This window comes from Mustela lutreola, chromosome 8 (genome assembly GCF_030435805.1).
Source record: "Mustela lutreola isolate mMusLut2 chromosome 8, mMusLut2.pri, whole genome shotgun sequence".
NCBI classification, from domain to species: domain Eukaryota; kingdom Metazoa; phylum Chordata; class Mammalia; order Carnivora; family Mustelidae; genus Mustela; species Mustela lutreola.
The window spans coordinates 83,858,438-83,876,670 of NC_081297.1; the positions used below are offsets into that span (position 1 = coordinate 83,858,438).

Here is an 18,233-nt window from a genome sequence, read left to right on the forward strand (position 1 = left end):
AAGAAGGGTTATTGGTATGTTTTTACAAAAGGGTTATTTTATTTCTGTTTCTGGAAGGCGGGGAAGGGTAGAAGGAAAGGGGGAGAGAGAGAATCTTAAACAGGCTCCATGCCCACCACAGAGCCCAACACGGGGCATGATCTTGTGACCCCAAGATCGTGACCTGAGCAAAATCAAGAGTCAGACACTTAACTGACTGAGCCCCCAGGTGCCCCGGGATTATTTTATTTTTATCTTACCATATTTGGCTGTTTCTGAATTATGTCAAAATATAAAGACCTGCCTTTAGAGAAAAGCAAGTGGGGAGATATCTTCTCTCCCTTCCCATTCTAGTTTCAAAGCTCTTGGAAGTCATTTAAGTTTTATGTCCTCCTTCTTAATGGTGAGAAGAAGTAGTATGGCATATATAAATGAAGGCAATAATGAGGGGTGGAAAAAACTTGGGAACCCTGGTTTTAGAGTATTATAGTATGGGGGAAAATAGATTTGAGATATATTAGTAATATTCTTTTTTACTGTCTTTAGAAAATGTAAAATAAGGTTGAGTTTTTAGTTTGTGCAGCTTAAAAAATTACTTTTAAAGTGTTGCTCTTTGAAATTCTGTAAGTATCTGACAGAGTTTTTCCCTAAGTTTTCCAGTGTTGGTGGGTGTGGGTGTGTGTTTATGGTAGCAACTATTTAGAGAACTATTAAACCTAAATATGTAGAATAAGCAGAGTACTGTTAAAGTCACTTGTCATGTGATGGTTTTGTTTTTTTTTTTAAGATTTTATTTATTTAATTGACAGAAAGAGGGAGAGAGTGAGTCCAAGCAGGGGGAGCAGCAGGCAGAGGGAGAAGCAGGCTCCCCACTGAGCAGAGTCCAACATGGGACTCCATCCCAGGACCCTGGGATCATGACCTGAGCCAAAGGCAGATGCTTAACTTACTGAGCCACCGATATGCTCCTGTCAAATGATGATTTTATTTTATATTTAAAGAAATTGGAATTAATGATTTCCAAAAGCTTAATTTGTTATCTCATATTTATATAGAAGTTTTATCTAGTTTTAGGTCATTAATTCTATTTTAAATACAACAACTTCAGTATAGCATTGAATAGCATAGCTTATTTTTTAAAAACTTGGCTCTGGAGAAATCAAGATGAACGTTTTGATTAGCCACTGTCTTTAGTCTATCTCTATTTTTAAAATGAACTCAGTAGATACACTCACACTGTCCAGCAGACTCTTAGCCCCAAGATTGTGAAGGGCACTTGGATTGGACACAGTCATATTAAAAATAGTGTAAAACTATTATCAGATACAAATAACTCCCATTAGTGATGAAAACAAAGAGAAATAAAAGGTAGGATATTCCCTGAATATAGAGAATACCTGAATATAAGTTATCCTTTGTATTTAGTGTTTGTATATTTTGCAAATTATTTTATGTACTGAATTTTTAAAATTTTGACTTATTCTCTCTCTTTCTCTTACAGGTGCCCTTTAAAGAGACAGAATTATGATTATGCACTCTATCTGCTAACAGTTTTATACCATGAGTCTTGGGTAAGTGATTGTGTGTGAATGTTTAATAATTTTGTCAGTATAATTTAGATGGTGTTAACATTTCAAAACAGTCTGTGACAGGTAGTCAGTTGAGGATTTAATGAACCACTAAACTACAGATGAAATGTTATAAATAATTTCTACTGACATTGAAATTGAGGACCTTGAAATAGATTATGCAGTCCGTCTCAGTTCCATCTTACAGAAATCAGATGACCAAATACTAAATGCCTTTAAAATTCAGAGTTTCTGTCTTCGTTTAGAAGATCTGAATTTTTTTTTTTCTTTTGTTTGACTTTGGCTGAAAGTTATCAAAGTTATAGAAGGGAGTTCATCTGTATAACTCAAGAATTTAGAATGCATCCTGCTGTTCAAATAAACTTCATAACAAAGCCCCAAAACTTTATAGAAAGGTATTTTAAATATTTATTAAAATTTTTAGTTAACACATAGCCTTTTGTGTGAACATTTCACTAGTTTACATTAGGGACAATTAAGGGCAATTATTTATTTAACTTTAGTATTAAAAATAGTCTTGTGTCTGAGTTTTTTGAGATTTAATACAGGCATACACATTTATTTATAAGGAAGTTTTTGCTTGAGCATCAACTTACTACTTTAAAGTTGGTATCTAATAGTTTGGGTAACTCAAAGTTTTAAATATTATTTTTAAAAATTAAAATAATTTAAAATATGCATAAATTAATTTTTTTGCAGCTTGCCTAACAGACATGGGACTCAGTAGTATTTTCTATTAGGAACATATGAAGGAATGGAGATAGGAGAGTGTCATTCTCTTTAGATGTTTGAAGGACTTCATATTAAAGAAAGGTTAGATTTGTTTTTCATGACTTTTAGGTATTACAACAAGGTAAAAGCAATAGAGAAACAGACTTTCTCACTGAGTACAAACTTTCTAAGAGAGTCCTCTAAAGATGGAGTGTGCTACTTTTAATTGGTAGAGAACATTCCATCCTTTGGCTACTTAATGGAGATATGGTGGTGAAAGGATCACTCTCTGTGGATAGATAGTTGGATTAGATGCCCTTGGGAATCTCCTGCCATCCCTGAGTTGTTGTAATTGAGTAAACACATGCAACCATTCTCCAGACTGCTCACAGCATTCTCTTCATAATAACAGTAAAACTGTAGCACAAGAGCTTAAGTGGAAAATAAAAGAAAAGGAAATTTTGTTGCCAGGTTAGTAAAGAACAAAAAGTAGCTGGTAGCTTTTCTCTTCTGAGGTATTCTAATTATCATAATTTATCTGGATTTTCTAGTTCCTGGCTTCAGGAGCAACATCATAATAGCAGTTAATCTCTCTTTCCTGTCAGTTGATTTTATAAATGCCTTTGGCTTAATGTAATTAAGTTCTCTTTTGAACCAGCAACATGGTTGAATTAGCTATAGCTCTATGGCTGATCCTGAAAGAGTTAATACCAAACAATAAAAACTGACCAGTTTTGAGTCTCTTTTGCCAGCAGCCTGTAAAATGAATTTGCCCCAAAGGAAATGACAGGCATAAATAAATTCAGTGAAAGTTGACTTACTGGATTCTTTCTGTGGTTCCATGACATAGAATCCAAACAAGTTTGTATTCTGGATTCACACAAGTAGCCTTTGATCTTTAATGCTAATTACTTTGATGCCAGAATAAGTGGCCACATACATCTGTCCTAAACAGATATAATTAAATAATTTCTGTATTAAACTTGGCTCTTAATCCTTTCTAAATAAGTACCATCAATGAAGAAGCTTTAAGAGAATGCAGATGAGCCGTGAAATTTTGCGGAGCTGGTGGAACAGAATTTTTATTGAATTGAAGTTCTTTTTTCCTTCACTTTCCTTCCTTTCTGGAATTCAGACTTGAAATTGATGTTACCAAACTGGTATTTAATCAGATATTTAGAGAACCCCCTTTTAATCCGTTTCTTTATTTTTTAACTAGTTTCGGAGTATTTAATACCTAAAAGTAAGCTGCTCTTAATTTTCTGGCTTTTTAACCTTTTTGTGGAGGTTACCTCTAAGTGTTGAGGGGAAAGTAGTTGATTTTATGTAGCACACAGTTCGGAAACTTATATGAAAACGTGTTCATCTAGACTTGAGGATAAAGAAATTTACTACTGTATGCTATTCAAACAGTTTAACTTTGGAAGTATCAAAGTAAATGTTGAAAAGCATAGATTTCACATACCGTAGACTTCAAGCAGTGAGTTAAAGAATGGTTATGGCAGTGCTAGGAGGTGATGAGACATGCTTTAGACCATTTATCCTTCCACAGTTCAAAGAAGGAAAGAGAGTTGTAGAAATTTGTTTCAGTCTTTCAGTATGACATGTTGTTAGCATAGGAGTGAATTAACTTTTATCCTTTGGAACCTGATTGACCTGGATTTGAATTCCATTACTTCTTATGTAGCTTTGGCCAGCTATTTGGCCTCCTAGGTTCACTTTTCTTCTAAGTGTTTTCGGGTAGAATTTGCATGAAATGTCTGGCAGGTAGCAGGCTCTCAGTAAATGGTGGCTATTAAAATTATTGTTAATACTAAAAGGAAGAAAGATTTGTCTTTGGATTTCAAATTAATTTATTCCCATTTAGCTTGACAGAGACTTTATATAGGTAATCAGATCTGTACCCTGTTGTATTTGAATTTTTAGAACAGGTATCCTTCTCAGCATTCTGACATGCTGATAATAACAAAACTTCCTAGATTTTAACTTCGTGCCATGATATTCTTTAAAGCTTCCACAAGTAATCTGGTTAAGAAATGATCAGATGAAACATTTTGTAAAATGATTTGCACAAAAGATAGACACTGGAGGAAGAAAAAAACACTTACTTTCTAGAGATCTGAAATCAAATTCCAAGGATTCTTGAATAATTTGATATTTAATTACTAATAGTTCCTTTTTTAAATTTGAATTTTCAACTGTCTTATGTGGATTCCATGATAGTCTTATTGCTAGTCAAAAATACATCTAGCTTTATACTAAATTGGTTCTGGAAAGCCACATACCAAACTTCTGAGTCGGGTAATTTCAGACTCAGAGTTCATTTTTTTTTTTTTAAGATTTTATTTATTTATTTGACAGAGAAAGATCACAAGCAGGCAGAGAGACAAGCAGAGAGAGAGAGGAGGAAGCAGGCTTCCCACTGAGCAGAGAGCCCAATGTGGGGCTCGACCCCAGGACCCTGGGATCATGACCTGAGCCGAAGGCAGAGGCTTTAACCCATTGAGCCACCCAGGCACCCCTCAGAGTTCATTTTTAAAGAGTTCATTTTTGAAGTAAAGAGTTCATGTTAAAGTAAGAAGTTCAGGGGCAGTGGGGTGGCTCAGTTGGTTAAGCATCTCTTTTCAGCTCAGGTCATGATCCCAGGGTCCTGGGATTGAGCCCCATGTTAGGCTCCCTGCTCTGTGGGGATCCTGCTTCTCCCTTTCACTCTATCTCAAATAATAAAATCTTTTTAAAAAAAAGTTCATTTTTAAAGCAGACCTTATCGCAGATATATCTGATAATGAAGAGTCCTTTTGCAGCTCCATCATCACCATTTAATGTTTGGTCTGTGAGTTCCTTATGATGTGTGGAATACATGGAATGCACATATATTTCCAGGTGATAGTAAAGAACTCTTGAATGATGTTTGTAATGTTGTGTACTCTTTCCTGCATTCAGCAGTAATTTTGTCTTGTGTACCAGGTACAGTGCTAGGTATTGCTCAGACTATGAAAGTGAAAGAGCTCTGCCTTTAGGTACCTTTATTTCTGGAGAGAACCAGGAAGTTATAACGTAGTCTGTTTCACTCAGTAACGGAGGTAGGAACACGGTGCTGTGAGAGCCACCGATGAGTATTAATTCTCCCTGGAAGCTTCACAAGAACTGGTGACTGGTTCTGGAAGATAAATAGGAAGATGCAGTAGAGCAGTGGGTGAAGGACTCTGGCCTTGTGGATGTAGAGAGCCGGCGGAAGTTGGGTGTGGCCGGGGTGTAAGGCTGATAGGGCAGAGGTAAGGAGTTGAGACCAGGAAAACAAGTCAGAGCCAGGTTGTGAACAGGTTGTATGGCTTATTTACAGAGTGTAAAATTGTATCCAGAGGGCAAAATTGAGCCGAGGTAGCATTTTACTAGTTGTTTAAGAAAGTACCCCTTTCACTTTTTCAATGTTTATGAAGTAGTAAACCATCCGTATAGCAAATGTCAGGTGTGCTTTCATTAAAATGAACTGTTTATTGATTGATGGGGTAAAAGTTTACTGGTTGCCTATTACTTGCTTGGTGTTGTTGCATATGGGGTTTAATATATAAGGAGGAAGACTTTGTCTTTTCCATTGAGGAACACTAGTAGAAACAAGGTTTAGTAGTAAATATTACAAAAGTGTTGTTATATAGTTTACGATGTTGTATAGTTTACTATTTAATTTTTAATTTTTTCTACTTATTGTATATCCTTCAACACTTCAATTGATACCTGCTTTGAGCCTATTTTTTATGATATAATTGATGTATAATATTATATTTGTTTCAGGTGGTAAAGTGTAATGCTTCCATAACATATGTTATGAAATGATCACATTATGTCTAGTTAACATTCATCCACTCATCACTGCATATAGTTACAAATGTTTTTTTCTTGTGATGAGAACTTTTGAAATTTACTCTTAGTAACTTTCAAATATGCAGTACAGTATTATTAACTGTAGTCACCATGGTGTACATGACATCCCCATGATTTGCTTTCTAACTGGAAGTTTGTACCTATTAACCATCTTCACTCACTTTGCTCAACCCTAGCCTCTAGCAGCCACCAATTTGTTCTGTTGCTATACGTTGAGGTTTTTTAGATTCCACACATAAATGAGATCATATGTTATATATCTTTCTCTGACTTTTTTTCACTTAGCTTAATGCCTTCAAGAGCCATTCATGTTGTCACAGATGGTAGGAGTTCCTTTTTTTGGCTGAATAATAGTCCATAGTGTATATGTACGTATGCTTGCATACATACACTCTTAACTCTTTATCGGTTTATCCATCATTGTACACAGAGATTGTTTCCATGTCTTGGCTATTGTAAATAATGTTGCAGTGAACTTGAGGGTGCGGGTATTTTTTCAAGTTAATGTTCCTTTTCTTTGGATGTATACCCAGAAGTGGAGTTGCTTGATCTTGTGATAGTTATATTTTTAATTTCTTGAGGAGCTTCTGTACTGTTTTCCACAGTGGCTGTACCAATTTACATTCCCACCAGCAGTGCACAGAGTTCTGTTTTCTCCGTATCCTTATCAATACTTGTTATTTCTTGTCTTTTTGAGAATAACCATTGTAACAGGTGTGAAGTGTTCTTTCATTGTCTTTCATTGTCCTTTTGATTTGCATTTCACTGGTGACTGATGTGGAACATCTTTTCATGTGTCTTTTAGGCCATCTGTATGTCTTTGGAAAAATGGGTATTTAGATCTTCTCATTCTCAAATTGTTTTTCTGCTTGAGTTGTTATGAGTTCTTCATATGTTTTGGATATTAATTCAACAGATGAATTTGAGCCTTTTATTCTTTGCGTAACTCCTATCTCACATAAATAGCAAGTTATACTGTCTCATCTATATTGGTTAATAGGGCCCTTGACCACAGGCAGTTTTGCCATGTATGACTGGAAACAGTTGACTGTTTCCCATGTGTGTTTTTGTTATTCCATATATGTTTTGTCTTTCTGACTGATCATAAGGTCCTCATTAGCATATATCCAACCTTACTGTATTTTGTTCTTCATAGTATCTAGGTCAGTGCTATATAAGAACACCGAATGTTTAATAATAGTTGTCCATTCTTTTAGATTTCCATAGACCTTTTTTTTTTTTTTTAAGATTTTATTTATTTATTTGACAGGCAGAGATCACAAGTAGGCAGAGAGGCAGGCAGAGAGAGAGAGGAGGAAGCAGGCTCCCTGCGGAGCAGAGAACCCAATGCAGGGCTTGATCCCAGGACCCTGGGATCATGACCTGAGCTGAAGGCAGAGGCTTTAACCCACTGAGCCATCCAGGTGCCCGATTTTCATAGCCTTTTGAAGTAGAAGTCTTCAAAAGTAAGGTGACAAAGTATCAAACTCCCTTTTTAGTAAAAACGTAGCATACTTGTTAGATGTTAGCAATGATTAGCTTACTGTTCTAGCTTAATGATCTATTGATAAAATTGTTAATAATCAGCAATCATAATTGTGCCCAGTTTATAAAAAATATCTTTGCAACAGTTTGAGATACTTAATTTTCATGGATGTATGATTTATGTGTAGATTAGGTTTGCTTTTCATTTGATTATGTTTTCTCAAATATTTACAAAGTATTCTTAATTCCTTATTGTTTTGGAAGTTTTCCACAAACATTTGCTTCTATGAGTTTATTTCCTGATGCTAATTTATATTTGACTATGTTAGTATCCTCTGTATTATAGAAAAATAATGGCTGCTGTAACAGGGTACATCTTTTCAATGTGAAATGTATTTATGCATAAACTTCTGAGTAATCTAATTATGCATAAACTAATATTACAGTGTTTATTAAAGAAAAAAATAACTAAATACATTAATTGGATTCCCATGATGAGTCTGAGCATTTGTAGTAGAGCAGTAACAATAAAGAGTGCTTACTTGCTACCTTTTCCTTGATTCCAGGCAAATAGCACATCTGGCCTTTATTTAATTTATTTTTATTTTTATTATTGTTATTGTTATTTTTAGAGAGGGAGCAGAGAGGAGAGAAAGAATCTTTTTTTTTTCTTTTTCTTTTTTATAAACATTGAATGTATTTTTATCCCCAGGGGTACAGGTCTGTGAATCGCCAGGTTTACACAGTTCACAGCACTCACCATAGCACATACCCTCCCCAATGTCCATAAACCCACCCCCCTTTCCGAAACCCCCTCCCCCCAGCAACCTTCAGTTTGTTTTGTGAGATTAAGAGTCACTTATGGTTTGTCTCCCTCCCAATCCCATCTTGTTTCATTCATTCTAGGAAAGAAAGAATCTTAAGCAGGCTCCAAATCTAGCACCCAGCCAGATGTGGGGCTTGGTATCACAGTCCTGAGATCATGACCTGAGCCAAAATCAAGAGTTCGACACTTAACTGACTGAGCCACCTAGGCTCCCCTTGGCTTTCGTTTTAAAAGAAATTTTTACTCTTGCTCCAGGAGTCACCTGTGTCTCTTTCTTTTTTACCTTTGCTTTCCAAATGATCACCCTGGATAAAAATAAAAAGGAAACCAAAAAGGGGATGAGGAGTGAGAGAGGAGCTCCATTTTTTTTTTTTTTAAGATTTTATTTATTTATTTGACAGAGAGAAATAGTGAGAGATGAGCATGAAGAGCAGGGGAGAGAGGGAGAAGCAGTTTCCCGCTGAGCAGGGAGCCGCATGCCGGTCTCCATACGAGGATCCTGGGATCTTGACTTGAGCCGAAGGCAGACGCTTATCTGATTGAGCTGCCCAGGTGCTCTGAGGAACTCCATTTTTAAAAAGTGCTTTAAAATGGTGTCTTTTTTCTGAACACAATAGTGTTTAGTGTGTCCATCCATTTTAAATTAGTACTGACTTTGAAGATCGGGAATCAGATTTATCTGTTACAACCTCTTCATGATATAAATTGAGAAATCAAGATTTAGAGAGATACATAGTTTTTCTCAAGTTTACAGAGTTTGTTGGCTGAGGGACTCGAGACTTGAACTGCAGCTTCAAAGTTCATATTCTTCCCATGGTATCATATTTAGTGTTATTCAACTTTGACTTCCATTAAAACAGATTATTAAATAAGAGATGAAATCAAATCTGCACTTTAGCTGCTAGCTTACTATGTTCTCAAACTGAACAATTGACAGTTGAAAATTTATTTCCAGGGCACCTGGGTGGCTCAGTTGGTTAAGCTTCTGGCTTCAGCTCAGGTCATGATCCCAGTGTCCTGGGATGGAAAGCCCTCTATTAGGCGCCCTGCTCAGGGGGGAGCCTACTTTTCCCTCTCCCTTGGCCTCTCCCCCTGCTTGTGCTCTTTCTCTCAAATAAATAAAATCTTTTTAAAAAAAAGAAAAAAGAAAGAAAATTTATCCCCTAACCTGTTTTCAGGTAGGGGTTGCATTAGACTCACCTGGGAAGCTTTTTTTAAATTACGGATCCGTGAACTCTACATAATTAACATCTCTAGTGGTGAAACTCAGGAAGGTTTCATTTTAAAGTCTCCACAGAGGAGTCTGATATAAGTTCTGATTGTGAATAATTTCCCCAATCTTTGAATCTTCTTAATAAAGAAACTACACAGAAGGCTGGTATATCTCTTTTAAGATGGTTTTGTATATGTGTCTAGTATCAGTTAGTTGAGTGACTGCCTTCAGCTCAGGTCATGATCCTGGAGTCCCAGCTCCACAGGGAGTCCGCTTCTCCCTCTGACCATCTACCCTACCATCTACCCTCTCATGCTCTCTCTTACTTGCTCTCTCTCTCAAATAAATAAATAAGATCATTAAAAAAAAAGAAGAAGGGCAAAAAAATTTGTCCATGATACAGACTTTTTTGACTTGATGTGTTAGGCAATAGGCAGCTGTTCTGTATTCTTGGATGATGGCACAATTAAGGTGACACTTCTCTTTGCTGTCAGGGAAAACATCATATTACATCCTTTAAAAATATTTTCTCTTCCTGTTGCCTACTGCTACCACCCTGAGTCTTCATCATCTTTTAACTATAATAGCCTTATTGATTTTCCCATCCCGTCTATCTTCTGGATTTCTGTTAAAGTAATTGTTTCTAAAAAGCAAATCTATTGTGTCATATTGCTTTATAAAGTCCTTCAGTGAGTGGTTCCCTATTACCCAGGATAAAATCTAACCTACATAGCCTGTCTGTTCACAACAGTTTGCCACCTCATTACCAGTTCTCAGGAAATATAAGCTATGTATTCTGTATCTCAGCCGTAATGAACATAATGTGTTCTTTTATAACTTTACATATGCTGTTCTTTCTGCTTATGATCCCTTTTTCAAATTGATCAGCCTTGCCGATTCATATGAATCTTTTAATACACTTCAGATGTAGCCCGTCCTAGAAGTTATCAGTGTATCCTTTCCTCCTCCTCCTGTTAGCATTATTCTTATTGCTTCTATGGTAATTGTCTGACTGACCCTGTTAGACTGTGAGATTACTGAGGAGAAGGACGTATCTTTCATTTATTGTTGCATTCCCAACCCCGAGTACAATGTCTGACAAAATAGCATTCAGTAAATTTTTAAAAAACCAATCTGGGGGCGCCTGGGTGGCTCAGTGGATTAAGCCGCTGCCTTCAGCTCAGGTCATGATCTCAGGGTCCTGGGATCGAGTCCCACATCGGGCTCTCTGCTCAGCGGGGAGCCTGCTTCCCTCTCTCTCTCTCTCTCTGCCTGCCTCTCCAACTACTTGTGATTTCTCTCTGTCAAATAAATAAATAAAATCTTTAAAAAAAAAAAAACAATCTGAATTAAATTGAGTTCCTTGACATACTCAGTTAAACATTTGGCCATGGTAACTGAAAGAATTGGCAGTAATCTTTCTTTTTTTTAAAAATCCACTATGGATATTTACCTCTTCTTATTTTTTATGATTTTCAAATAACTTGAATTTTCTTCTAATGCTTAAACTGTTTTTTCCTCATGTAGCACAATGCCTTACTTATAATCATGAGAAGTGGAATATTACTGTGATTCATGTTCTAGGCAAAGGGAGCTGTAAATAAGATGGTAAAAGGTGACAACTTTGTGTGTTCAGTGGAACAGCTATTTCTTTGCCTTCTGTTACATCAGAATACACTGACCAATGCATGGAATGCAGTGTTTTTCTGTGTATTGAATTTATGCTTACAAGAGGACAAAAAGGTGATAGATGCAATTAAATTATTCTTTTGTTCTTTATATTCTTTTTTACAGTGTATCTGTGTTCCTTGGAATATGTTGTTCTGCCACTAAAAAGCAGTATGATTTAGCAAATTATTTAATGGGTCTGGGCTTCAGTTTTTGGTCTATAAAGCAGATAGTAATAGTACTACCTCATAGGGTTGTTGTGGAAGTTAAGTGAATTATTGTATGTATGGTGCTGACATACATAGTAAGTATTCTAAAGTAAGTATTCTAATAGCTATATTCATCCCATGCTGCTTTCCTCACCTTGGCCTCCATTCAGTTCCGTGATTATACTGAGGTCTTTGCTATCTCCAGGTCTTTCTGGATGCTCTTTTCTCTGCTGGGATTGCAGTCTTCCATTTGATTGGCTCCTACTCAACTCCAGGTTTCCTACTAGACTGGCAATTGCAGGACAGCACAGTGTGTGCCTGGCAGGGTAGTTGTGCAATAAAGATTTATTGAGCAAATGAATAATTGAGGCTTTGTAGAAAGGAGAACAGATCTGTAGAATGAAAGGTTGCTTCCTCTAGGGTTGTAGTCAGAGCCGGTTCTCTCGTTGTAGGCAGGGAAGAAAAAAGAGAGCCCAGATATGTGTATATGTATTATATACACACTCATACAAATTAAATGCTAAAATTATAAATGTTTAGTGGTTGAAGTATTAAAATAGGAGTCTATAGGTTAATCAAACTCTGCCTAAATGGTGATCAATTTAAGCTTAGTGATATTTTTAATTGCCACCCAGTAATTTGAAGATGATATTATTTATACTTTAAAATTAATATATTGCAGCTACACTTCAAAAGAAGAAACTCTTGGGGGCGCCTGGGTGGCTCAGTGGGTTAAGCCGCTGCCTTCGGCTCAGGTCATGATCTCAGGGTCCTGGGATCGAGTCCCGCATCGGGCTCTCTGCTCAGCAGGGAGTCTGCTTCCTCCTCTTCTCTCTCTCTGCCTGCCTCTCTGCCTACTTGTGATCTCTCTCTGTCAAATAAATAAATAAAATCTTTTAAAAAAAAAAAGAAAAGAAAAGAAAAAGAAACTCTTGGGGTGCCTGGGTGGCTCAGTTGGTTAAGCATCTCCCTTCAGCTCAGGTCATCATCCCCGAGTCCTGGGATCAAGCCCTGCATTGGGTTCCCTGCTCAGCCAGGAGTCTGCTTCTCTCCCTGCCCCTTACCCCACTCATGCTCTCTAACTCTTTTGCTCTTTCTCTTGCTGTCTTTCAAATAAATAAACAAAATATTTGGGGGTGCGGTGGAGAGAGACTGGTTGATGAGTACGTGAGAGTTTATATAGTGCTATCTCTTTTGTATGTGTTTGAAATTTTCTGTAATAGACTCCTTTAAATCACAAAAACAAAATGTATTTAGCCTCATAGAAAATGATTAACTTAGAGGTGCCTGGGTGGTTCAGTCAATTGAGTGTTGGACTCTTGATTTTTGGCTCAGGTCATGATTTCAGGGTCATAGGATCAAGCCCCCAGTTGGGCTCTGTGCACAGCACTAAGTTGGCTTGTCCCTCTTCCTCTGCTCCTCCCCCTGCTAGCATGTGCCCTTTCTCTCTAAAAAAAGAAAGAAAGAATTAGGAAAAAAAGAAAAGAAAAGAATTAGCTTATAAATTGGATTTTGGGGGCGCCTGGGTGGCTCAGTGGGTTAAAACCTCTGCCTTCGGCTTAGGTCATGATCTCAGGGTCCTGGGATCAAGCCCTGCAACAGGCTCCTTGCTCGGCGGGGACCTGCTTCTCTCTCTGCCTGCCTCTGCCTACCTGTGATCTCTGTCTGTCAAATAAATAAATAAAATCTTTTTTAAAAAATTGGATTTTGTTCCACTACATTATTATTGTATTTGAATAATGAGGATTTTTTTTTCTGTTTTTTATTTCATCAGCAGATGCCTAATACGAACAAGCATAGGTACCCTTTTTCTAAAATACTTGGATATGAAAACATTCATTTTTAGCCAGAGTACCTAGAGACATCCTGCTTCTCCCCGTACTGCCTAGCACATGGTGGGTTCTCAGGAAATGTTTTGTGAAAGAGTATGCAGGAGCAGTCACAGACCGAAAGGGAGTTTTGTCTGTTGAGCTCTTTCCTTGCAATTTATTTGTTGAAGAAATCTTGGGCTCTTGTTTGCTGTGGGCTTTCCCATCATTTGAATTCTGCTGATTGTATCACCATACTATAATTTTTTAAGTTGATAGTTGTATCTAGAGCTTCATCAGATTCTATTTTGACATTTTAAAAACTACTGTATAATTAGTATTGTGCTCTTCCATCAGGAAGTCTATGGTATCAGATTATTTTTGTGAAATTTAACACTATTAGTTCTTTAAGTTTGAAGTTATGGAAAAATTATGTTTTAGATGGTGAACATTATAGGCTTTTAAATAAACTTATTTGGGGCGCCTGGGTGGCTCAGTGGGTTAAAGCCTCTGCCTTCGGCTCAGGTCATGATCCCAGAGTCCTGGGATCGAGCCCCGCATCGGGCTCTCTGCTCAGCGGGGAGCCTGCTTCCTCCTCTCTCTCTGTCTGCCTCTCTGCCTGCTTGTGATCTGTCAAATAAATAAATAAAATCTTTTTAAAAATAATAAATAAATAAATAAACTTATTTAAGAAAATTGATCCAGACTAAATTTCCCAAAATTTGTTATTGCAAACTTAAAAAATAAGTTTTGATTTTTATTTGTATAAGACATTGTCTTATTCCATTTAGGTTGCTATAACACAGTACCACAGACTGGTCTGTTTATAAACAAAAGAAATTTGTTTCTTGTTTTTTTGAAGTTTGAGATATCTAAGATCAAAGCATTGGCAGGTCGGGTGTCTAGTGAGGGCTCACTTCCTGTTTCATAAACAGCTGTCGTTTTGCTGTCTCCTCACATGGCAGAAGGGGCAAGGGTTTTCTCTGGAAGCTCTTTCACAAGGGTGTTAATCTCATTCATGAGGGCTCCACCTCATGACCTATGCATCTCCCAAAGACTCCACCTCCAATGCCACCATTTGGGAGTTCCATTCCAACAAGAATTGAGGGTGGGCATGGGGGGGCGGAGACCCAAGCATTCAGTCTATAAGAAATATGTTAAGAGTTATCCTCCAAAGATTTGTTGGAACTTGTTAAGTAGAATCATTGGGAATCTTGGAGTTATATCATAAAATATAAAAAGATTTCAGAATCTCATAGTTATAATCCCATAGTACAGATCTGATATGTATAGCAATGTAGTTTTGTGTTGGTCTGTTTTGGCATTCATTAATTCTGACTTCTGCTCTATCTAGACTGTTATTAATCCTATCCAGCTCTTCCTTAGGCATAGCCATCAAGGCTTTTGATTGGGAACTTGGTTAATCAACTTCTATATCTGCTGTAGAGTCATTTGTACTTTTCAGAAGTTTTGAGCTTAGCTTGGTAACCTCTAACCTTGAAACAGAATCTGGTAGATGTTTTAAAAGGGTGATTGGGGTAGGGGGTGCCTGGGTGGCTCAGAGGGTTAAGCCTCTGCCTTCAGCTCAGGTCATGATCTCAGGGTCCTGTGATCAAGTCCCACATCGGGCTGTCTGCTTGGCAGGGAGTCTGTTTCCCCTTCTCTCTCTCTGCCTGCCTCTCTGCCTACTTGTGATCTCTGTCAAATAAATAAATAAAATCTTAAAAAAAAAAAAAAAGGGTGATTGGTTGTGCATTTAAAACACACTTCTTCCTTCTAGTGCGACTTTGTCTCCTAAACATTCTGAGATTATGGGGGATTTTACTTTGCTTTTTAGAGGTGTGATTATGATTTCCTAACTTCTCCATAAGTAACCCCAGAACTAAAACCAGTCATGTTTGGGATTCTTCAGTTCCAGTCTGTTTTATAGAGCCCTGTGTAACAGCTCAAATTTCACGTATTCCTCTATACCCAAGAAGAATCCTGCATTTGCCAAGTGCCAGTCTTGTACAGAATTGGAAAATGCCCTCAGGAAAGAAAATGTTTAAGGATTTTCAGAAGGATCCTTCTCACATCCTTGCAGCCTGGAATTCACATTCGTCTAGTCATCACTGATTCTGTAACTCTGATATCTTTTTTTTTTTTTTTTAAGATTTTAAAATTTATTTTAGAGAAAGAGTGAGAGTGGGGGAGGGGCAGAAAGAGAGGGATTCCCAAGTAGACTCCCTGCTGAGGAGGAAGCCCTACTGGGGGCTCCATCTCAGGACCCTAAGATCATCACCTGAGTTGAAATCAAGAGTTGGGCGTTTAACTGACTGAGTCACCCAGGTGCCCCAAGGATTTTATATTTATACCTCTTAGAAATGAAAAATATTCTAACGTGACAAGTAGTATGGACAGTATTACTGCCTTTATATCATTGACAAAGATTAAGATGTTTTAGAATAGCTTCCTAATATATCATTTATAGAACAGCATCTCTTTTAGTTAGTTCTGTTCTCTCTTCACTGACAAGCTCTATTTGGTTGTTACTCATCTGTGAAGGCTTATACATTAATGAGTAGTAAAGATTTCCCTCTAAAAGTAAATATATTGATAATAATTAGCTTTTACTTTTCCTGCTTGAAAAACAGAGACATTCTAAAGATGCTGTAAAGATATTTTCTTCCATTTAACTCAGGACTTCAAAAAAGTAAATTTCTTTTTCTTGACAAGAATGCTATTTTGTGTGCGTGTGTGTGTGTCTGTGTTTTCTAATCTACATCTGATTAGACATAAAATGCCTATATCCAAAGGAGACTGCAGGAAAACTGGAGATAACTTAGTAAGAATAGGCAATTAATTGGGAAAATTTAATCAGTGATAGCATTTATCAAGAAGACATGAAGTTACAAGAATCACGAAAAACATTACCTTTATATCAGGGATAAGAAATAAAGACCTCTTGTTTCTTTAACTATTTTATCTAAACATTATAAAAATAATGATACAATTTTGTGAGTGGGAATAATTGCAGAACATTCGAACAATTTGGTTTGTGTTTATATTTACACTGAAAGTTTCTATTTATTGTTTGATGGGGGGGTAGTGATGCCCTTGACATAGAAACACATTTTGTAGGTAGGCTAACAAGGATTTGAATCCCACTCTCTTTCATTCATCTTCATAAGCTATGTTTTATTCGTAGCAAGCATTTATTTAGTGTTTACTCTGAGCTGGTTGCTCTAAGTGCATGGATATTCCTTACCTATTTTATTTTATTTTTATTCCTTACCTCTTTTAATTCACAGAACAGCCCTTGGAATCACTTCTTCTGTAACACAAGTCTGTCACAGTAGTAAGTGATGAAGCTAGGATGTAAACTGAGTTCCGTAAAACACCAAAGCCCATATTAAATATTGTGTCATACCACCTCCCTGTGCGATCCTGAGCAAATCACACACACACACACCCTAACTCTGTAACCCCCAAAGCTTTGGAAATTGCTAGTTTTTTCATAACTTATTTGGTGGCAAAATGAGACTTGAATGGATGAAAAACATTTATAGCCTTTGTTTATCCCATTTAGTGTGACTGCATACACGTTGCTGCAAAAATGGTGATGTATTTGATTTAGGGTGTCCTGTGGTTGATCTTCTCTGGAAATGTTAACAAAATATATGGTTTATGCACTGTATTAATTTTCTAATATGTAAAAAATTCTGAAATCAGAAACACTCCCAGGTGGCTATGGCCCCTATTTAACTTCCATATTACTTTATTTTCTTTCTGTAGAGATGTTAACATCAAACCCAGTAGGTTTTAATAAGAATTAGATGAAATAATTAATGTATGTAAGCATTTAAGGTCCGTGGCATATAAGTATTTAATTTATTGGTATTGTTACTATCATTATCTTGGAATTTATATTCAACTGTGCAGAGTTTGGATCCTAAAGTTATTAGAATTGTTGAAAACATGAGTTTTGTTTAGCTTGCAGCTGAAGCCCAACACTGCTTTGTGTCTGTGTAGGATTAGTAGGAAACTACTACTTACCACTGGCTATTTAACACAGTATGATTTTCTCCTGTAAGTGTTTGTTATCCCTTAGTGCAGTATTTCCTAACCTTTTTTGTGTCGCTGCACAGAGAAAAGTCTTTCCTGAGATCAGTGAAGGAAGAGGGTGCTTGTGCACCGCTGCTCCAGGGTCTCCTGGCCACCTGAGGGCCGAGGGAATCAATAGCATGGCACACTGTAACACTTTGACAAAGCAGCCTAGAATTGTGTACACCAAACATAAGCGGAAGATAAATGAAATGATGAAGATTACAGTGAATTTACTTTTGTTACCTCTTTTTTTTTTTTTTTTTTTTAAAGATTTTATTTATTTATTTGACAGAGAGAGATTACAAGTAGGCAGAGAGAGAGAGGAGGAAGCAGGCTCCCTGCTGAACAGAGAGCCCGATGCGGGACTCGATCCCAGGACCCTGAGATCATGACCCGAGCCGAAGGCAGTGGCTTAATCCACTGAGCCACCCAGGCGCCCCACTTTTGTTACCTCTTTAAGTATCTATTTCAGAATAGGTGAAAAAATCCACATAAAACTAGGTGAAAGTTATAATTTTTTAAATTGTTCATCTCTTAATTGTCTTCTAGCAGTCAAGAATGAAGTAGATTAGAATTTTTTTTTAAAAAGAGGTAGATTGACTGTTTTACATAGTGCTTTATATAATGTATTTGTTGGAATCTTAAGGATACTCATTTGTAAGTTAGAATTATGAAGAAACTATGACACTGTTTCATCATTTAAAGCACTTCTACGAGTAGATAGGACCAAAGAAACATTTAATTTAGGGCATTTGTTGTTTTTTGTTTTTTGTTTTT

At 36.9% G+C, this 18,233-nt stretch overlaps 1 protein-coding gene across 3 annotated transcripts in view; it reads left to right on the forward strand.

Annotated features, from left to right (window-relative positions):
• LOC131839874 (small ribosomal subunit protein mS35) overlaps window positions 1-18,233 on the forward strand; it is a 64,644-nt gene that overhangs the window by 24,005 nt on the left and 22,406 nt on the right. For all 3 annotated transcript variants that reach the window (XM_059187599.1, XM_059187598.1, XM_059187600.1), the window contains exon 7: window positions 1,481-1,550. In XM_059187599.1, coding sequence (XP_059043582.1) covers window positions 1,481-1,550 — 70 coding nt within the window. The remainder of the gene's footprint in view (window positions 1-1,480; window positions 1,551-18,233) is intronic.